Source organism: Geospiza fortis, unplaced genomic scaffold (genome assembly GCF_000277835.1).
Source record: "Geospiza fortis unplaced genomic scaffold, GeoFor_1.0 scaffold408, whole genome shotgun sequence".
Lineage (NCBI taxonomy): Eukaryota > Metazoa > Chordata > Aves > Passeriformes > Thraupidae > Geospiza > Geospiza fortis.
Window position 1 is genome coordinate 5,563,607 of NW_005054330.1, and position 20,803 is coordinate 5,584,409.

The window sequence follows — 20,803 nt, forward strand, 5'->3', positions numbered from 1 at the left end:
CGGAGATACTGTTGTTCCTCCGTGTAACCCCGCAGCGAGGACCGTAACCATGCAACTATCCTCGGGTTTCTCCAAGACACCTTACACATGGCAGCTTGAAAGCACCAAGGCGTGCGTGAAACAGAGCGCTGAGACCCACAGGGTTGTCCCACTGGGCCCTGGTACATTAATTATTAATTAACCTAATTAGCGGTAGGCGCGACAGTGCTGGCCCAGGTAACCGGACCTCGGCCGGTCCCTCTCGGCTCCGCCTGGGGGCGCCATAGAGCGCCGGAGAGGCCGGCGGGGCTTCTCCACCAATGGGAGGGGAGCATAGCGGCGTCGCCACCAATGGGAGCGGAGCGGGGCGGTGCCTCCTCCAAGGGGCACGGGCCGCTCGGAGCCGCCGCCGTCGCAGCTGCAAACGTCGCCATGCCGGTGGACTTGGCCAAGTGGGACGGGCCGCTGAGCCTCTCCGAGGGGGAGCAGAAGCCGGCGCACCCGCTGAGGGTCAAGTATGGCTCCGGGGAGATCGACGAGCTGGGCAAGGGGCTCACGCCCACTCAGGTGAGCAGCCCCGGCCCTGCGTGCGGGGGTTGGCGCGGCAAAATGGCGGGATGCGGCCGGGCCTCCTGCACTATCCCTCCGGCAGCGGCCGCCGGAGCTTCCCCGGGTGCGGGGCACAGAGAGGGGCTGAGCTGTGGGGGCGGCCTTGCTGCGGGGGCGGCCGTGCCGCAGGAGAGAAAACTCGTGGCTCTCACAGCCGGGGCGAGCTGGCACGAATGGCCTTGAAGCCCTCGGGTGCCGCTGCCAGCGCAGGCCGTGCTGACCCTGTGTGCAGGGCAGGTGGCTGGCGCTGACAGCGCGGCCGGTGCTAACGCGGTCATCCCTGCAGGTCCAGCATCGCCCCACCAGCATCGAGTGGGACGGCTGCGATCCCCAGAAGCTTTACACCCTGGTTCTCACAGACCCTGATGCGCCCAGTCGGAAGGACCCGAAGTTCAGGTAGTGGGGATGGACAGCTCCGTGTCTTGCATGGGGAAAAAGGAGCATCTCTCTTGAGATGAGCAGAGGCTTGAGGAGGAGGTGGGGCTGTGCTCTCTCTAAGGTGCAGCTGTGGGGCTGTGGCTTGTCATAGAAATCACGTCCTTGCATCTCTCCTTGAGCCAGGGACAGCATGGGGAGGAGCAGCTGCTCTTACCAGGGATGCTCAAAGGTCTGTTGTAGCTGGAGCAGCACAGCATTTACTGCTTGCTCTAATTTAGCACATAGGTCAGTTGGAATTAGGTCTTTGCTGGCGGCAGAATCTTAAATCTGGGACCAGCTCACCTTCCTCAAGTCAGCCTCAGCAGTGTGTGGAATCCCCACTCTCAGAGGTCAGGCTGTGGCTTTCCTGCAGCCACATGGGGCTGGTTTTGGCAGGCTGTGCATCCCAACAAAGCAGTGCCTGCTCTGGGACTGGTGTTCTTCAGGTTTGGCAAAGCAGGAGTGGCAGCTCTTTGTTTACTCCATGCTGACAGCCTCATGGAAAAGCAGCAGCTTGGAGTGACAAAGGTTCTTCTTATCTGTGGCTCTGCCAGAGTGTTCTGTGCCTTCTCCTTTCAGGGAGTGGCATCACTTCCTGGTGACCAACATGAAAGGCAACAATGTGGGCAGCGGGACCGTGATGTCGGATTACGTTGGCTCCGGGCCTCCCAAGGGAACAGGTTGGTACCTGCAGCAGCTCCCAGGTGCTGTGTGGATCACACCCAGTGCAGCAGGGTGAGGGGAACCCTGCAGAAACAATCCACACAGGATTGCTGGGGGCTGCACACAGCAGGGATCCAGCCTTGGTGCACCTTCCCTGAGCAGCTGTGGGCTCATCTGGGGCACAGGGGTGTGGTGGTGTTCCCAGGGGTCCCAGGACAAGGGAAGAGATGAGAATCTTGACTCCATGTTTCAGAAGGCTGATTTATTATTTTATTATATATATTATATTAAAAGAAAATGATATATTAAAACTATACTAAAAGAACAGAAGAAAGGATTTCATCAAAAAGCTAGCAAGGAAAGGAAGGAATGATAATAAAATCTTGTGACTGACCAGAGAGTCTGAGACAGCTGGACTGTAATTGGCCATTGATTAAAAACAACTACATGAGACCAATCAAAGATGCACCTGTTGCATTTCACAGCAGCAGATAAGTATTGTTTACAACTGATTTCTGAGGCCACTCAGCTTCTCAGGAGAAAAGATATTATGATTATTATTATGATATATTAAAACTATACTAAAAGAATAGAAGCAAGGATTTCATCAGAAAGCTAGCAAGGAGAGAAAGGAACGATAATAAAACCTTGTGACTGACCAGGGAGTCCGAGCCAGCTGGCCTGAAGGATTTGTGATGGAGTCTGTCCGTCTGTCCCGCAGGGCTGCACCGCTACGTGTGGCTGGTGTACGAGCAGCCGCAGCAGCTGGCCTGCAGCGAGCCCGTGCTCTCCAACCGCTCCGGGGACAAGCGCGGCAAGTTCAAGGTGGCCGCCTTCCGCAGCAAGTACGGGCTGGGGGCGCCCGTGGCGGGCACCTGCTACCAGGCCGAGTGGGACGACTACGTGCCCAAGCTGTACGAGCAGCTCTCGGGGAAGTAGGGCCAGGGCCCGTGGCTGGGGCCGGGCACGGCGCTCTAGTTGTGTTCTGTTAATGAGTTGAAGCCAAGTGTCCCTGCTCTGACAATGTCACTGTCCCTGCTCTGTCCCTGTGCTGATGCTCATGGTGTCCTAGCTAGAGAGCTGCCCCTGGCTCCAAACTGACCTGCTTAAGGGAAACAATAAGCCTTTGTGAATTAGTGTCAATTCAGGGGGTCTCTGCTGTCTTGGGATGGCTTGAGGTGGCAGGGGTGTGGGTACACAACCACTCTGGGGCAGGTGCTGGCTGTGGAGACTCCCTTTTCCAGGAGAGGAGAGGGCAGTCTAAGGGAAACTTCTCCCCCTTCTGTTGTTTTTTTTTTCTTTCCCCCTCCTACATTTGGCCAGTGCCTCCACATCACCACTACAGTAGTGAAGGTGCAGCTGGAGGGGAGGCAGGAGCTAGCTTAGAGCACTTCTTTCTGTTCTCTGCTGCCACCCAAAGCTGAGACCACTTTGTTCTGTTCAGTCCTGTGGTGACCTGCCCTGTGCTCACAGTGCAATTAAAAACTTCCCAAGGTACTTGGTGTGCTTGGTTGTCTTCTTTGGGGGGATGAGGGCAGTGCTCAGGGAGCAGTGGGTGGTGGTGTGTTCCTGGGATGAGGCTGGACCCTGTGCCAGGGCTCCCCATTCCTGGAGGGACACAGCTCAAAGCTATCATGTCCTTCTATCTCAAAAACATTCCCAGCCTTCAGTTCCTTCCCAAGGGATCTCCCCACACTCCCAGACCTGTGGGGGCTCCTTCTCTCCACAGGAGCCCCCCCATCACCACAGCAGATCTGACACCCCAACAGTCAGTCTGGGCACCACCAGCTTCCCTGACCTGAAGCCACTTCCCAGCCCAGCTGCAGGTCCCAGGTGCTTCCTGCTGTCCAGCAGCTCTGCAGTGAGGCCTGGGGGTTTCCCCTAAGTGCCTAGACCAGAAATAAGCCTTTGCTAGAGCCTGGTGGCTCTAAAAAGGTAAAAAAGGTGAAGCCAGTGCAATTCAGCTTCACAGAATCAGGAGCCTTCCCCCTTTTTTTCAAGCTGCTGTATCAAAGCTCTGCAGTGACATGGTCTGACAAACAGGAATCAGCAGCACCCCTGTGAAAATAAAACCCCAGGGCAGTTTTAGCAACCCAGCAATTCAAACATTTCAAGAGGATCAGTGGTTTTCCAGGAAAACAGCCCCAGCTACTCCAGCCCAAGGCCCACTGGAGTTAAGGCTGGAGCAGAGCTCACAAGGCTGATCCATCCTAGGGCTGCTCAGGCTGGGAGGAGGACATGAAAAAATTAAAAATCCCTTACCCTAAAAGCCTCCACTGCCAGGAAACCAAGCCCTGCCCAGGCTGAGGGACACCTGTGGAATGGGACACCCGTGGAATGTGTCCCCTCCCCATCCCCACCTTGCACCTGTGCTGGGCCACGAGCCACCCCTCCCACAATGACACAGCCAGGCATTGTGATGAACACTTTTATTTACAAATATAATTAAAAGCTCTGACAGTTATTCATGCTCTTCCCTGGAACCTGAAAAATGTTTTTGTTGTTTTGTTGGTTTTTTTGTCCTTTTTTTTGTTGGTTTTTTTTTTAAAGTGCATGCAAAAGAAGTAAAGCCTTTTTTTTTCCTCTTTTTATTGTAAGAAAATACACAGTTTGAAAGTGTGAATAATGCAATATTTATGACCAAGATCATGGGGTTGGGGGTGGACTTGGGGGAGGAACAAAAAAAAACCCCCCAAAAAAACAAATAAAAGAAAAACTGAAAAGGGCTGGGATGATCTAACAGACAGTGTTGAGCTCCAGAACAGAACTGGAGAGTGGGGGGTGGCTGGAGCAGGAAGGGAGGGGGGGAAAGAAGTAAAAAAATTTTTGATCAGAGAAACAGTTAAAATACAATATGAAAATAAGTAAAAGCTCTCCTTAAATTCCTTCTATACACAAAATACACGATTTGACAAAGCCCAATTTGTGCTACTGGGATCCTGTGGGCTCATTTAAGTGTATTCACATTCTCTGCGACAGCAGAAAATGATTATGATACAATCAAGAATATGCCCAGGGGCCAGGGCTTGTCCCTGCTGCCCCTGGCATGGTTCTCCTAAAAATCACCACGTCGTCACCCTCCCCTCCCCACCCCCAAAAAAGTAATAATATGTCACCACTGATATGTACAGCACGATTAAGTTTTTTTTTCTGTAAAATGTATCAAATTTTTTTTTCAATCTTTAATAAAACTTTTTTTTATTATTTAATTATTCCTGATGAATAAATACCAAAAAAATAAAAATAAAATAAAATTATGCAGCAGCTAGTTAAGGTAAGGCTGCGGATTCAGTCTCTCTCCCCCTGGGATCGTAGATATCTTTTAATTATTAATATTTTTTTGCTTGTACTTTCATTGATTGGTGGTAAAATGAGTGATTGCTCAGAAGCAACATACATCCACTTGGTGGCTTTTTTTTTTTATATATTTTTTTTTCTCCATTAAAATTGTCTCCAAAAGTTTTCACTGAAACATTTTTAATCATTGCACAGAGACATCAATACTGTGACATACTATGGAAAAGACTGCCAGGAGCTGTCCTGCACCGGGACGTGACGGGGGAAAGGGGCCCCTGATGGATAAGAATATACAGGCACTGGTCCGACACGATGTCAGTAAGAGAGACAGAAAGAGAGAGAGCACGCCCGTCAACATGGGGAATGTTGGGTTTGCAAGTTTTATCCTTACTTGGTTTGCTTTCTGTGGTTTTTGTTGGTTTTTGTTTTGTTTTTGTTTTTTTTTTTTTTTAAATGGCAAAGAAATTTAACCTCATCTATAGTCCTCCTTGGGATACTCTAATGTGACCAAATTCCCAAAGCCCATCCGCAGGCTCTCCATGTCAAACGTCTCAATCTCTCGCTCCTGCCTTTCCAACAGAAACTTGATCCTCTCGCTGCGTTCCTTCTGCAGGGCGGCGAGCTCCTCCTCGATCTGCAAGGAGCACAGTCAGCAGCCCCCAGCACAGCTCCAGCCTCCCTGCATCCCCAAAATCCCCTCTCACACGAGCACAGCCAGCAGCCCCCAGCACAGCTCCAGCCTGTGTGTATCCCCAAAATCAAGGAGCACAGTCAGCAGCCCCCAGCACAGATCCACACTGCTCCATGTCCCCAAAATCAACGAGCACAGCCAGCAGCCCCCAGCACAGATCCATGTCCCCCGTATCCCCAAAATCAACGGGCACAGCCAGCCCTCAGCACAGCTCCAGCCTGTGTGTATCCCCAAAATCCCCTCTGCAAGGAGCACAGCCAGCACCCAGCACAGCTCCACACTGCCCTTGTCCCCCAAAATCAATGAGCACAGTCAGCAGCTCCCCAGCACAGCTCCAGCCTGCCCTGTGTCCCCCAAATCTCCTCTGACACAAGCACAGCCAGCAGCCCCCAGTACAGTTCCACCCTGCCTGTGTCCCCCAAAATCCCCTCTCACATGAGCACAGCCCCCAGCACAGCTCCACCCTCCCCATGTCCCAAAATCCCCTCTGGAAGGTACCTTCTGTTCCAGGTGTGCCCTGCGCAGCGACACCCGTTGCTCCAGCTTCTGGAGTTCCCTTTCATGCTGTGCTTCTGTCTGCATCTTTATTTTGCTCTGGTAGGCGTTGAGCAGCTCCATCTCCTGCTGGAGTTGCAGTCTCAGGGCTTGGCATTCTGCTTCCTGGGCCTCGTCCAGCCGGAGCTGTGAGAGCACGGAGAAAACAAGGCTCAAACAAACCCCGCTGGGAATTCCTCTGCTCCCACACAAGTCACACACAACTCTTTCTTCCCAAAGCCACTGGTTTTGGTGGCAGAGGGAGGAAGCAGGAAAGGCCTCATGAGCAGCAGCTGCTCTGCTCACACTGAGGCAGAGCCCCAGAAGATCCAATCCTAAACCCCAGCACGCCAGGGGAGCAGGGGACGGATGTGTGTTCCACAGGACACTTATTCCAAGAGGGAAAGTGCCACCAGATGTGTTGTTTAAACAGTTTTGCTAATTCAGTGGCTGGAGAAGTCCCCCCAGGGTGCTGCCAGGCCCCAGAGCCCCCTGCACGTACCGCCTGCGAGGCCATCATCTCATTGATGCTCTGCTCGTACTGCTCGGCCAGGATGGCGAGCTTCCGTGTCTGCTCGTCCTTCAGGCTCTTCAGAATTGTCTTGTGCTCACTCTTTGGAGTTACTTCCAGCTGGTGATTCTTCAGTGCTTTGTACTGCTTAGTTTGCACTTTGCATGTGTCCTGGAACTGCTTTTTGATCTGCATTTCCATAGCCTGCCAAGGAAGGAACGACGTGAAGAGCACGAAGGGCTTTGGGAATGGAGAGGCTGTGATACATCCACATGGCTGGGGTGGTGGGAACCACAGCTCCCCTGTGCATGCCTCCCACAGGGATTAACGAGCAGCACCAGCAGCTCAGGCCCTGCTGCAGCCTGGCCAGGAACAGCAACCCCTCAGCCCTCCTCAGCCCAGGGCACTTCTTACTTCCTGCAGAACCCCCAGCCCATCACCTGTCTCCCAAAACCCATCTGCTTTTTCACAGCATCATTCCCCTTCCATGTCCTTCCCACCTCAACCTTGCACTATGTGGAGGCTGCAGACCTTGGAACTAGCAAGGGTGTGACAGTGACAGCAATGTGCTTCCCTCTGATGACCAGTGAGCCCAGGGAACAGCTGGAGCTGTGTAAGGGAGCTTGAGGCTGGGTATCAGGAAAGGTTCTTCCCCCAGAGGGTGCTGGGCACTGCCCAGGCTCCCCAGGGAATGGGCACAGCCCTGGGGCTGCCAGAGCTCCTGGGGCATTTGGACAATGCCCCCAGAGATGCCCCGGGTGGGACTGCTGGGGTATCTGTGCAGGGCTGGGATTTGGACTCCATGATCCCTGTGGGGCCCTTCCCACTCAGAATTTTCTGTGATTCTGTGACACTGGGAGGAGGAGCGTGCTTCTACCACAGAGAGCAGCTCAGAGGTCTGTAAGCACGCTGGGGTGTGCACAGAGCCCAGCACACACTCAGAGTGCTCTGTATTCTCTCTGGACTCTGAAAGCACCCACAGACCTCCTCTCCTCATCATTCTAAGCTGACACCAGCAGGGGCCTGAACAACACACAGCTTGTCAGAAACAAGTTCTGTAACACTTTGCTTAGGACTGGACTATTTTACAACAGCCTCAGTTAGCACAGCACTATAAAAACCCTCTGTGAGCCCTGGGATATCCCAGCCCACAGCTTTCCTTATCCAGAGCTGCTCTGTGCAAAGGGAGGGGATGCAAGGGAGGGCAAACGGAGTGGAGAGCAGGGGTCCCACAGCACGGGTGCTGCACAGAGGACAGAGGCTGGAGGAGGAGCAAGGAAAGCTGGCAGCACCTTCAGGTTCTTTGGTTGCTGCCGGAGCTCCATGAAGTGCTTCCTGTGCAGCTCCCGCTCGCGCCGCTTGTTGTACTCCAGCTGGTTCTCGAGCTCAGTCTGGTGCTGCAGCCGGATCAGGTCCATGCGCAGCTTCTGCAGCGTGTGCAGCTGCCGGTACTCCAGCTCCCGCGTGGACTCGTCGTGCCGGATCAGCATGGCGTGCTCCATCTCCTTCTGCGTGCGCTTCTTGTTCAGCTCCTGCACACACACACACACAGAGCTGAGCGGGTGGCACCGCTGCAGCTCCTGCTCACTGCTCTGCCAGCACCAGGGACTGGCCTGTCACAGCGAAACAAAATCCAGCAGCACCATGGGGATGCTAGGAGTGACCACTGAGTGACCGACCGTCCATGCTAGGAGTGACCACTGAGTGACCATCCATCCATCCATCCATCCATCCATCCATCCATGCTAGGAGTGACCACTGAGTGACCATCCATCCATCCATCCATCCATCCATCCATCCTAGGAGTGACCACTGAGTGACCATCCATCCATCCATCCATCCATGTTAGGAGTGACCACTGAGGGACCCTCCATCCATCCATCCCTCCATCCATCCCTCCATCCATCCCTCCATCCATCATCCATTCATGCTAGGAGTGACCACTGAGGGACCCTCCATCCATCCATCCATCCATCCATCCATCCATCCTAGGAGTGACCACTGAGTGACCCTCCATCCATCCATGCTAGAAGGGACCACTGAGTGACCATCCATCCATCCATCCTTCCTAGAAGTGACCACTGAGTGACCTTCCATCTATCCATGCTAGGAGTGGCCACTGAGTGACCATCCATCCATCCATGCTAGGAGTGACCGACCATCCGACCCACCCATCCGACCATCCATCCATCCATCCATCCCATCCATGCACCCTCCCATCCATACGACCATCCGTCCATCCATCCATCCATCTGTTCACCCATCCACCCACTCATCCAACCATCTGTCCATCCACCCATCTGTCTGCCCCTCCACCCATCCACCCAAATGCCCGACCATCCGTCCCTCATCCATCCATCCATCCATCCATCCATCCATCCATCCATCCATCCATCCATCCATCCATCCATCCATCCATCCATCCATCCCTCCCTCCCTCCCTCCCCCCCCTGCTCTGGGATGGCCCCGGGAGTCCCCAGCAGGTGGCACCAGGACCCCACACAAGCCCTGGGTGCCTGCAGGAACTCGCAGCAGCTTTCACTGAGCACATCCCAGGTGCTCAGGTGATGGAATTGCGGTTCTCGTCTGGTTCAAATTCCCCTGTGCCCCCGGTGGGTACTGGGATCGAGTTCCCCCCTCCATCACCTGCACTAGAGTGGCCAAAGCAGAGGTCAGTGGCTCTAACACCACCTCAGGTGAGAAGGTGAATTGCCCAGGTGGGATTTGGCCCAAGGTGCAGCTCATTTTTAAAACAAGATCGGTTTTGCAGTGCTCACCAAGAGCTCCTGCACAGGGTGTCCACAGCCCAGGATAACCTTCCCCAGGCCACAAGCCCAGGAAGGGGAAGGCACCAGTTCTCATTACTGCACACATTTGTGTCTCAAGGTGTCAGCCCCACCCTGAGCAGCACGGAGCTGACTCCAGCTGTACCCTCACGCATGGTGCTGGTGCACCCCTGATCCCAGCTCACGTTACAGCCTCAGCCAGGCAAAGCAGGGCTGCCCCATCCCACACCGTGCCCAGCCCAGGGCTGCCTCAGCCTAACGGGTTTCTGCAGTAGAAGCAAAAAAATTTAATAATTCTGAGCTGCACACGTATGGTAATCCTGCTGTAACTCTCAACAGCAGCACCTGCAAACTTCAGCCCCTGTGGCTACCACACCTGGGACAGGTTTGAGCTGAGGGTGGGGAAGGAAACAGGGCCAGGGTTTCTCTCTGCCCTAAGGGTGTAGCATGTGCTCCCATTTAAGCAAAACTTGACCCCTGACAGCCAAGATTAAACTTTACAGGTCCTGCTGTGCCAAAATGACTTCCCAAAGGCAGGTGGGGCACTGACCAGGCAGGGAGCTGTGGCACATGTGCCTTCATCCCAGGATAGCTCAGCCAGCCTCTCCCAAGCCTATTCCACACTTGATTTCAGTTCACACAGCATAAACACACACAGTCATTCCACTTCCCTCAAACACTTTCCCATTTGCACAAAAACAACATCTGTGGTTACTTAAAATATGGAAAACACATTTTGAAAGTGTTATTTACTTCAGGTGATCCAAGCAGTTAGTACTGGCACATTTGAATTAGTAGGGATGTAATTTTCAGGGAATAAAAACTCAGATCATTCTGAAAATTAGGTGTCTCATAAGAGCTTAAATGCAGGAGGGCAGAGGTGTGTTCCTGTTAAATGCCAAGCTAAGTCACTGAACTCTGTTCTCATCCCTGCCACAGAGCTGACATGCTGGGACACAGGTGCTCAAATCTGAATTTTTGGAGTCACTAGCTTTGAGGGTGCCTGGGTTGAGATATCTGGATCTCAGCAAAGCAGCTGAGCAGCCCCAGGCACATCTGGACCCAAGGGCAGCAAAGCACAAATGATACTGGAAAGCCTGAGGATACCAGGCCAAACGCAATTGGAAATTTCTGACCACTCCTCACTCAGTTTTCACTAAAACACCCTCTCATCTGACAGTCTCTATCCAAAAATAACATCCATGAAGAACTCAGATACTACAGTGATGGCCACAGGAACATCTCCATGTGGAAACTCTTTCTCCAAAGTGGTGCTTGACCACAGGCAGCCTTGAGGCAAGGGGCAAAAACCAACGAGGGGAAGTAGGATGTGAAAAGCTGCTCCTTGAGAGCCCATGTCTCCATCCCACAGCTCTCCCTACACCCCAAACTGGGGCAGGAACCCCAAACCCAACACTCGGGAGCTGGGATGAGGCATCAGGCCCAGAGGGTGTTTCTGTCTGCAGTGAACACTACCAAGGCTCAGCTGATCAAAGCAGCCACAGCTGCAGGGAAAACCATTTCCCAAAACATATTTCCTTACATTTTTCTTAGTTCTATTTAGCAACTAGAAGCATGAAGACCTAACCAGCCAAGACACGAAGCTAAAGCAGTTAAAAGAGGCTGTGAGAGAAGTGAGGAGTGCCATACTTCCCGAATGTTCTGCTGCTCCATCTCGTGCCTCTTGATCATCGTTTTTCTCTTGAAGAATCGGCAGTTTTTGTCGTAGTAGAGTCTCTGCTGGCTGAGAAGCTGGGCCTCCTCTTCAGCCTGTGTGTGCTGCAGGTTCTCTTTGTGTTTGGATATCCTTTCTTGCTTCTCTTTCTTGGGTGTGCTGTGGTCCTCATTCATTTCCTGCAGGGTAGAAACAAGGCTTGCCTCAGCACCACAGTGACACAGGACATGGGGGACCTTGCTGGCTCCCCCTCTGCCATTCAGGTCATGAAAGGACACCAAAACCCCACTACAAACCAACAGAACCAGACCTACCACCTGGCCATGCTCAGCCCTGCTGCCCCTTCAGCTGTACCAGGACCCACACCAAGAGTAGGAGGAAAAATGGCCACAGAGCTCCTTGATAATAATTTTCTCACCTTCACCTTAACAGCCAATTATTTTTGCAATATGGTGAAGATACAACTTAAATAATGCATTTTGGTACATATGAAGTTACTTCTCTTCCTAATTTATGTAAGTGATCACAGGGCTTTTAGTCAAGGGACATTGAATGGCTGCTCTGATTACTTGGGAAAAAAAACAGACGAGGAGAAAGGGGAAGAACTCTCTGTGAAGTCCCATTTTCCCTCATCACCCTTGGTTTCAAAGATTCTGCTCTACAGCAAATTGTGAAGGCACCTGTAGCCACCCTCACAAATTGTTCTGGAAATGCTGCCAGATGCTCCCAGCCCCTGAAAATTTACTTGCTGAGAATCCAAAATTTGCTTCGAAGCCTGACAGTATCACTTAAACCCCTGTGCTGGCCCAGGTTTATCAAAACAAAAGACTGGTTCGTGTTCATTCCACACCCCTTCAGCCCCGAAAATGAGGGTTTCTTGCCTCTTTAATCTTTTCCTTGCAAAGCTTGTATTGTTTCTTCTGACTTTCTAAAAAGGTCGCCAGGTCTTTCTTTTGCTGAGTCAAAATCTGTTGCTGGAATTTCTTTTCATCTGCTGCAGCTGCCTTTGCCTGCAATGTACAGAAAGAGGAAAAAAAATAACAAGAAAAAAAAAAAAAAAAGGTGAGTGAGCAGGTGCAGAATCCAGCACAAATTATTGTTGTGGTTTTTGATTTTTGGTCAGTCATTTTGGTGACTGTGCTAGACAAAGCCATGAGCACTCAGCCACAGGACAGCTGCTCACACAGAAAATGCTCACATAACCCTGACGGCTTCCTTATGATTCTTACCTCCCCACCAAAGCCACCCCAGAGGGCACAACCACACCAGTTTATTATGTGGATGAACATGCTGATTTTTGGACTGAGTGACAGCTTTGTCACCCCCTCAGCTGAGGCAAAGCTCCCACCAAGGTCCCCACAGTCCCTTTTGTGCAGCTGTGGCACTGGTGGATGCCAACTGAGTGCCCATCAGCCAGGAAGGTGACTCGAGGCTGCTCGAGGGAGCACAAGGTCACAGAATCACCAGGTTGGAAGAGACCTTTGAGAGGTGATTGAGTTCCACTCAGCCCTAACACCTCAACTAAACCATGGCACTGAGTACCACATCCAATCTTTTTCTAAACACACTCAGGGATGGTGACTCCACCACCTCCCCAGGCAGACCATTCCAGTACTTTGTGTAAAAAACGTCTTCCTAACATCCAACCTAAATTCCCCTTGGGGCAGTTTAACACTTCGTCCTCTCCTTCTGCACCTCAGACCACGGGTTTGAGCAGCAAACCTGGGTTCTCCTGTCCCTCAGATCTCCCAGCACTCACCTCCTTCTCCATCACAGCCACTTGCTTCTTGGCCAGCTTCTCCAGCTCAATGGACGAGTTGTTGGCGTGTGTCTCCACCTCCTTCTGCAGCTTGAGGCGGTGCTCGTCCATCTCGGCCTTCAACTTGTTCTCCAGGGCGATCAGCTGCTTCTGGTGCTGGCGCCGCATCCGCTTATATCCTGACATCTGTTCCCGCAGCTCGTTCTCCTGCTCATGCTCATGGATCTGTCTTGTAACCTGCGGGCAGGAGCAGGGCAGCCAGTGCTCCATGGCCTTGCTTCCCACACGAGCTCACTGCTCACTGGGAGCCAGGCCCTGCTCTGCTGTGCTCTCTCAGCAAGCCATGGGTTTGGGAGGTGCTGCTGCTCGCTTTCACAAAGCCACGAGGTTTCTCTGTCCTAACTTTTTGCCCCCATCTCTTCCTGTGAGTTTTATGTGTTTTCACTAACACAGCTGAAAATGCCATATTACAAATAAAGGAAGGGACTGGTTACTTACTGATGCCTTCTGAAGGCTGCCTTAGAACAGAGACTAGATGGAGCTAAAGAATATTGACTAGATGGAGCTAAAGAATAAAGTAGGAATTTATTAAGAAGCCTCAACAGATCTACCTGGGGCAGCACAACCCAAAATGGTCACACAACGGATGACCGCTCACAAGATCCCTCACTTTTATAAGTTCTGATCCATTTGCATATTTGAGTTAATTGTCCAATTACAGCTTTAGCCCATGCAGTCTCATCCTTCTTGTTTTTCTCTCTTCAGTCCCCATTGTTTGTGCTCTTGGGTCTGAGATCTGGATCTGCTGCCCTTGGTCCCCAGCTAGAGAAGGAATTGTTTTGTCTCCCTGCTCTGTGAAGAGAGCTCACCATTCCCTAATATGAAACTTAGACTTAGACACTAAAGCAGAACAGAACCTGAAAAATACAAAAGCTAAAACCTGAGGCATCATTATCACTTCAGGACACACTGGAGGAGATCTGGAAACAAAGGTGGCTGATGGACAACATTCTTCAGACACCTTATTCAGATGCAGGACTCAGATCCTTATTCAGATTCAACTTATTCACCTTATTCGGATCCATGGACTCCCAAGAAGCAGCCAGAACCCCCCCAAACCCCCATTCTTTCCTTCCTCCTCAAGTCATCCCCATGCCAATTCAATCCCTCAACATCTATTTTCCGCTACGAGGAGCCTCCTTCAAAATTTCCCCTTAAAATTCAAGATGATGGCAGACTGAGCTCATTCCTTCTCCGAATTGAAAGTTTTCTAACAAGGGAACGCTGTTCTGGAACTGTGTGCTCTTAACAAGATTGATCAGATGGTCTAAGCAGATTTTAAACCCTGCTCAGCTGAAACAAACTCACAAGTTCCACATTCATTTCCATGCCCAAGTGTATCCATGTGAAAGGAAGGAAAAAAAAACACCAACAGGCGATGCCAAAAATGTTCAGAAGAAAATGCAAATGGTGATGCTTCCATTTCAAAAGAAGAAAAGTGTCCAAGACTGGTTTTTATTTTTTTTAAGACAGTCTCAGGAATTTATGAAGATTTGCTGATCATTTATATGACCTGAGAATCAGAAACTTGGTACATGTGTGGAACTGCAGCCCCTGATTCTGTGCAAGGGGACCTTTGCTTTGCCACTTAAGTGTGAAGAGCTCAGGACTTTGAAGGTGATCACTGAAGCCTTATGAACCAGGAGTTCCTCCTGCAGCCTTCCTGATGGATCCCTCAACAGCAGCCCAAAAACTGGCCCCTGCTATGGTGCTGCTGTCATTTGAAGGCAGTTTTGTGGAGATTTTTGGAGTTCTGATGCAGGATTGGACACACCTACAGAGCAGGTTTAACACAAGAGCAGCTGCTTTAGGGAGCTGCCATCCCAGTGCACTTGCTGGCTCCAGGGCTGGGAGGTGACAGGAAGCCAAAAAGGAGCTCCAAAATCAAGAGATGAACACCCTGACTGAGGTGACCCAAGGTAGGCAGCAAGTGCCACCTGCCTCAGTTCAAATGACCCCCAAGACTTGGGAGGAGAGTGAAGAGAAACTCGGGAAGAGCCTCCCAAAGATTGCAGAGGAACCAAAGAACCAGCCTGAGCACAGCCCTGTCACACTCAGGGTGATCTGGGAGGCTGAGCACCCACCAGGTGGTGATGGACAAACCACTCCCTTTCTACAAGAAATTTCAGATTGTCATTTTGGAGCAGGCTGGATTAAATACACCTCAGCAACTGGTGCAACAGAGCAGCCTGTACATGCTTGAGACACAATCAGATCCAAGGCAGCCACCAGGAGCATGTGGGATTGTAGGAATGATCACAGAAACACAAACACTCTCTGAGCCCTGTGCTCTGCTACAGCTCAAAAAGCTTTTGGTTTTTCCAAGAGTACCAAGGACAGCTACATTTGCAAGAAGTTGGGAAGGGCTCACAGGAACTTGCACATTTCAGTCAAGTTCAGCAAGAATAAGATCTCTACCACTGCTTCAAGGTAAGGAAAATTTCTCTGAGAATCCAAGTTAATGATAAGAGACAGATGCCAGGTGAGACAGGCAGCCCACCAACACTTCACATGTGCCATTGCCATGTTCAGTGACATCCATCTGGGAAAGAACAGCCTTGGTCAGGCACTAGAAGAGAAATGGAGATCTGGGAGCCACCAGCTGTACCAGATCTTCCTGCATGTGCTATTTTTGGGGCCAGGCCCTTTTGTGAGCAATGGGATGTTCTGCACGGCACACTCCGTTCCCAGACGTTGGCAGAACAAAGCAAACAGCAAGAGCCGAAGAAAAAATGGATCTAAGGATCCTCCAGCAACTTTGCCACTCTCCTTTGGTCTGATCTCTAATGAGATGTAGAATGTGCACTTGTTTTATTTACAGCAAAAGTCATTAACTTTTATCCTTGTTTTTTTCCCTGCTCCTCTGCACCCCATTTCCAATTTTGCTCAGCTTTATCGTGACAAGAATTCCATCTTAGAAAGATTTCCCATGAAATCTAGGATATTTATCCCTAACAATAGGATGCAATTGCTAATTACAAGCCCAGCTGATAAAGCCTTCCAGTCACAACAGAAGATGAGACATTAAAAAGTCAGAAGAAAACAAAAGCAGTGCTTCATCCTAAAGAGGAGAGAGGAGAGCAGCAGACTTGGTGGACTTCTCGTGGATTTAGTGTCCCTGTTCAGCAAACTCATGATAAAGACTCAATTTATCACCATAACCTCCAGTCAAGCCCAACACTCCTCAGGACAGTCTTCAAAGACAAAGTCTGCACATGGTGATCTCAGGGGTGGCAGAATGTGGAGGAAATGAACATTAGTTACTGAACATACCCAGGTCAGTGCCAGAGAAGTCCTTCAGACTATGAATGAAACCAGGATTGTGGTCTTAAAGATTAAACCCCTAATGAATGAACAGCTCCAGCAACCATTTTAACAAGAAAATCTGGGGATGTTCCAGTCATCACCTTTCTGGTGTTCTTAGACAAAGACTCTTGGAACTCTATGTACTATCTGGAATATCCTGAGTGGGAAGGATCATGGAGTTCAAGCCCTGGCCCTGCACAGACACTCAGCAATCCCACTCTGGGCATCCCTGGGAGCACTGTCCAAGTGCTCCTGGAGCTCTGGCAGCCTCGGGGCTGTGCCCATTCCCTGGGGAGCCTGGGCAGTGCCCAGCACGCTCTGGGGGAAGAATTTTCCCTGATCTCCAACCTCAACCTCTTCTGACACAGTTCCAGCCATTCCCTGGGTCCTGTACCAGGTCACAGGGAGCAGAGACTGGAGCTGCCCCTCAGGAAGAAGCCCACAAACAACCCCACAGATTATCATGAGGCAAAAGGTGATAACTACAAAATTTGCTCTCCATATAACCGGGAAATGTCAGGATCCTTCACACCAGAAAGCTGCAGTTTCCTGGAGCTCTCCCTGCAGCACCCAACAATCAATCAGGTCATCAGGAGAACCAAAAACCTGTATAAACCAGAACAGCTTTCATTAAGGTATGACATTTTCTCAGTTTCTTATCTCTCTGCATCTTTGGCATACACAGAACTGAGAACAGAGATGTCTTTTCCAACCTACTCCCACAGGCAGTTCATTTGCCATAAAATCCAAACTTTCTTTCACCCCTCCAAGATTTTAGCTTTATGTAAGGAAGTTGAGCTCACAGCTTCTCCTCCAAACCAGCAGCTGTTTAAAGTTCCCTTTTCTACACTGTTTATCCAAGATACTGAACCCTCTCCTAAAAGACAGGAGTTTTCACCTCTAGATAACTGAAATTCCAAGCTCCTCTGTGCTGGAGGAAGCAGAGCTCTGAGCAAAACACTGCCAGCTGCTTCTCACAGCAAGAGGAGATGAGAAAGAACAAGTCCAAAATTTTAGAGGAAAGGTCCACAAAGGCAGCAGCCAGATGAGTCCATTGGGAGAAACTCAACCCTCTGGAACAAAACATCGATGCTCCAGCAGAAGAAGGAACAGCTCCATGTGAAGGTGCCTGCCTCTGGAGCCCTGGTGCCATTTTCCTGGCCACATCCAGGGAACGCTGCTCCCATGGACACAGACACTTGGCTCTGCAGGCCCACATGAGATCACATTGTTCTTTTGCTGGCATTTGGATTTCAAAGAGAACACCAAGGTGCCCAGAGCAGCTGTGGCTGCCCCTGGATCCCTGGCAGTGTCCAAGGCCAGGCTGGACAGGGCTTGGTGCACCCTGGGATGGTGGAAGGTGTCCCTGCCCAAGCAGGGGTGGAATGAGATGGGCTTTAAGATCCTTTCCAACCCACCCCACCCTGGGATTCTATGAAGTTTTAACTACTTGATCATTGCCTTTGAAAACTGCAAAAGCAGCTGTTGAGGAGATGCACGAGGAAGGGGGGACCTAAGGGGTCAAGCTTGAAAGAAACCCAGAAGTGCAGATCAATGCATCTCTGAAGAGATTCAAAAAAAGCTTTCCCTTGAAAACATTGAGAGATGTAGTCTCATCAACATGCAGAACCTCTGCCCTCCCTTTCAAACAACAGCTTGCTGAGCTTCAAGAGATTCCTGGTTGTAACTTTTAATTTATGGATCACTGATAATCTGAGAAATAATATGGAGATGTAGGTGCCTGGTCTCCATTTCAGATGGCAACTTTTACTCCAACAGCAGAAATATGCAGGGTATTTTCCACCACTGTTCCAGGTGAGTGATGGTTACTGTTACCACACAAAACTGATTAAAGGGAAAAGTGGTCCAGGTAAAAATTACTATTAAAATTGCTGATTGAATTATGACCTAAGTTAAGCTCCTTCATCTTTCTTACTCACATTTGCTGATTTTCATGATTTTCTTTAACCTGAGCAATATTAAAGCACTACTGCAAGACTCAGAAGGGGATATCCACAGCCTCTTTCTTTGTGGAGAGTTCATTTGGCTGTTATCTCTGGGGATCTGTCCAGTTTCCTTCACATTCACATGATGCTTTTGCAGAGTGCCAGGGCAAGGGAATCACTCTCCAAACCACTGGGTCACCTGGAGTGCTCAGCTGTCTATAACACAAGTTCCTCTGTGACCTCTGCACTCCCTAAACTGCTTCAGCTTGTTTTTGGAAAGAGATCCAACTTGAATTTGGGATTACTTTGAGGAACGCCAATCTTAACTCCATCTGCAACATCCTGATCTATGGGGAGAAGAACTTGAGGGCCCCAGAACCTAGACTGCACCAGGAGGAACAGCTGTGGAGTGAACAGCCCCAGACTTGGTGCTTTTCTGCTAACAACACTGCCCCAGTCTCAGTGTTGGGGGTGGTTTTCAGTAAATCCCATTAAAGGAAGTTTTAACACCCAAATATCATCCCATATAATTGAATTTGGGGCCAGAACTCCCATTTTTGATTCTCTGCAATACAGGCCACCTGATGCTCCCAACTGCACAACCTTTCTGTGCAGGAAGATGCTCCCAGCTGCTGAGAAATGAGAAGCAGCCAGCATGTAGGGAACCATCAAAGCTTGCTGGTCTGCTTGTTTTCAACCCCTGTGGGACCTTGAGCACCCATTCACACAGTAAAAATCTGTTCTAGCTGCCATTGAAAGAGTAAATTAACACAGAGAGATGAATAAAGCCTGAATTTCTGGGTTCGCACTACAAATTCCAGGCATGGTCCTTCTCCCCGTGTCAGCTCCATGACTGACCTTGCCCTTCCCACAAATCTTGGACAGGGAAGCAGGAAGAAGTTCTCCCTTGGCCAGAGAAGCATCCAGGCACCTCTCCCACTGACATCATCTAGGCACTGAATGGTGACAGTGACAAAAAGTGCTCCAACGCAAGCACTGGCACCCTGATTCTGTGCAATGGGTTTAAACTTTTATTTTTCCCCCCCCTAGACTTCCATTTCAGAACATGAAGAGGTGGGAATGGAAGATTATTAAAGGGAAAGCTCATCACCATGAAATATTTCTGTGGCAAACTCAGGGTCAGCTCTGGCCCAGCACACAACCTCAGAAGTAACGGCACACCAACACCTCCTGGAGTGCCCAGGTTGGTGTGTTGGGATCTTCCCTCTACACTGGGAAGGGGAGATGTGTGTGCATGATGGGGATAAAAGAGCATGTTCCACAGAAAACCCAAAACAGAGAAGCTCTCCAAAAATCTTTCCATCTTCCCCACCCAAAATGAATTTTATCTTTATCATCACTTGGTCATTGAAGCAGAGAGATTCAGCAAATCCAAGTGAGTAAGGAATGAAGGCAGACACAATCCCAGCCCCACAGGAGGCTGCCATGGGATTTAGGAGTGACCTTGGCATATCAGCTGTCTTCCCCAGAGCTCAGGGACCTGGGAATCCCTCACAGCCCATATTTCCATTGGCTCCCAAAGGGACCTGGCCATGCAATCCCTTCAAGCCACCCAAGTAGCCCAGGGGTGACATTTCCAGGGAGGACAGGAGTTCTGGGCTCTGCTGCTGAAGGCAGCCCACAAGGTGCAGCAGCTTTGCACAGGGAGTAAAAGAACATGAATATATTCATCACACATATCAATTTATCAATGAAATTGTATGTCTGGAGTATGATACATGAGTCATTCATTATTTCTGCCCTCCAGCCAACCTAACAGGGTCCCACTTCTATCTGCTCAGTGCAGGCAGTAGAAGAGCTGGCACTACAATGGGTGAACACACACACACATACCCCAAAAAAAAGGAAAAATTCCCAGGGCAGAGGGTCTCCAGGAGAGCAGGAATCCTGCCCCTGTCAGGTGTCCTGCATGAAGTCCTCTAACACACACATTTCTAGGTCACTTTAAACTGGGGGGAGCAGGGGACACCAGCCTGGGGGGCACTCAGGGTATGGGCACCCAGAAATACACCTGCAAAAGATGGGATTCAGATGCTCCCAGGAAGCATCTGGGCAGAAGCCTGAATGCCACAGCATCATTTTAGATTTTAACAGCAGCAGCCACAATCACACAGAAAAAATTTGGGCTGCTGGCACTGCTGCTTGTCTCCAGTCACCACCTTCAGCTGTGGTCACACACACACACACAGAGGCACACCCCGTGCCTTGAGCATGCAGGAAGGAGTGGGAAGCGATTCTGGGGATGCAGAAATGGTGGTCTGGAAGGAGAACCCCCATGGTGGAGGCAGGAGGGAGCGGGAAGGGGAGGGCTCGCTGGTGTCATTTCGGGGTTGGTCCAGGATGATGTCATAGCACTGAGCGAGTGCCATGGCCAAACCGTGGGGACTTTCTAACGCTCCCCGTCCATCTGACCTCTAATACCAGCGGGCTGAAATATCGAACAGGACATTGGTTTTCCCTCTGAAGGGCCATTTTTCACTGCTTTCCCTGGAAAAGGCTGCTCCCAGCCCGGGTGGATGCGGGGTGGGGGAGGCGGCACACAACTAACT

General features: G+C 50.6%; 3 protein-coding genes across 5 annotated transcripts in view; 1 reads left to right on the forward strand and 2 right to left on the reverse strand.

Annotated features, from left to right (window-relative positions):
• VSIG10 (V-set and immunoglobulin domain containing 10) overlaps positions 1–413 on the reverse strand; it is a 7,213-nt gene extending 6,800 nt beyond the window's left edge. Inside the window, exon 1 of the mRNA XM_014307195.2 lies at positions 329–413. Within this exon, the coding sequence (XP_014162670.1) occupies positions 329–413 (85 nt within the window). The remainder of the gene's footprint in view (positions 1–328) is intronic.
• On the forward strand, positions 348–3,165 carry PEBP1 (phosphatidylethanolamine binding protein 1). Its single transcript, XM_005421474.2, has 4 exons — positions 348–546; positions 875–984; positions 1,585–1,685; positions 2,390–3,165. Exons 1-4 carry the CDS (start codon positions 412–414, stop codon positions 2,605–2,607), a joined length of 564 nt encoding a protein of 187 aa, XP_005421531.1. The 5' UTR covers positions 348–411; the 3' UTR covers positions 2,608–3,165.
• A 917-nt stretch (positions 3,166–4,082) lies between these two features.
• Positions 4,083–20,803, reverse strand: part of TAOK3 (TAO kinase 3) — a 45,236-nt gene continuing 28,515 nt past the window's right edge. For 2 of the 3 annotated variants that reach the window (XM_031057366.1, XM_031057367.1), the window contains 7 exons: positions 12,922–13,158; positions 12,044–12,172; positions 11,138–11,341; positions 7,994–8,233; positions 6,693–6,905; positions 6,155–6,337; positions 5,096–5,599 (listed from right to left, as the gene is read on the reverse strand). In XM_031057366.1, the coding sequence (XP_030913226.1) occupies positions 5,438–5,599; positions 6,155–6,337; positions 6,693–6,905; positions 7,994–8,233; positions 11,138–11,341; positions 12,044–12,172; positions 12,922–13,158 (1,368 nt within the window). In that variant the 3' untranslated portion in view covers positions 5,096–5,437. Of the gene's footprint in view, positions 5,600–6,154; positions 6,338–6,692; positions 6,906–7,993; positions 8,234–11,137; positions 11,342–12,043; positions 12,173–12,921; positions 13,159–20,803 lie in introns of all 3 variants that reach the window. The other variant, XM_031057368.1, reaches the window with a different exon arrangement.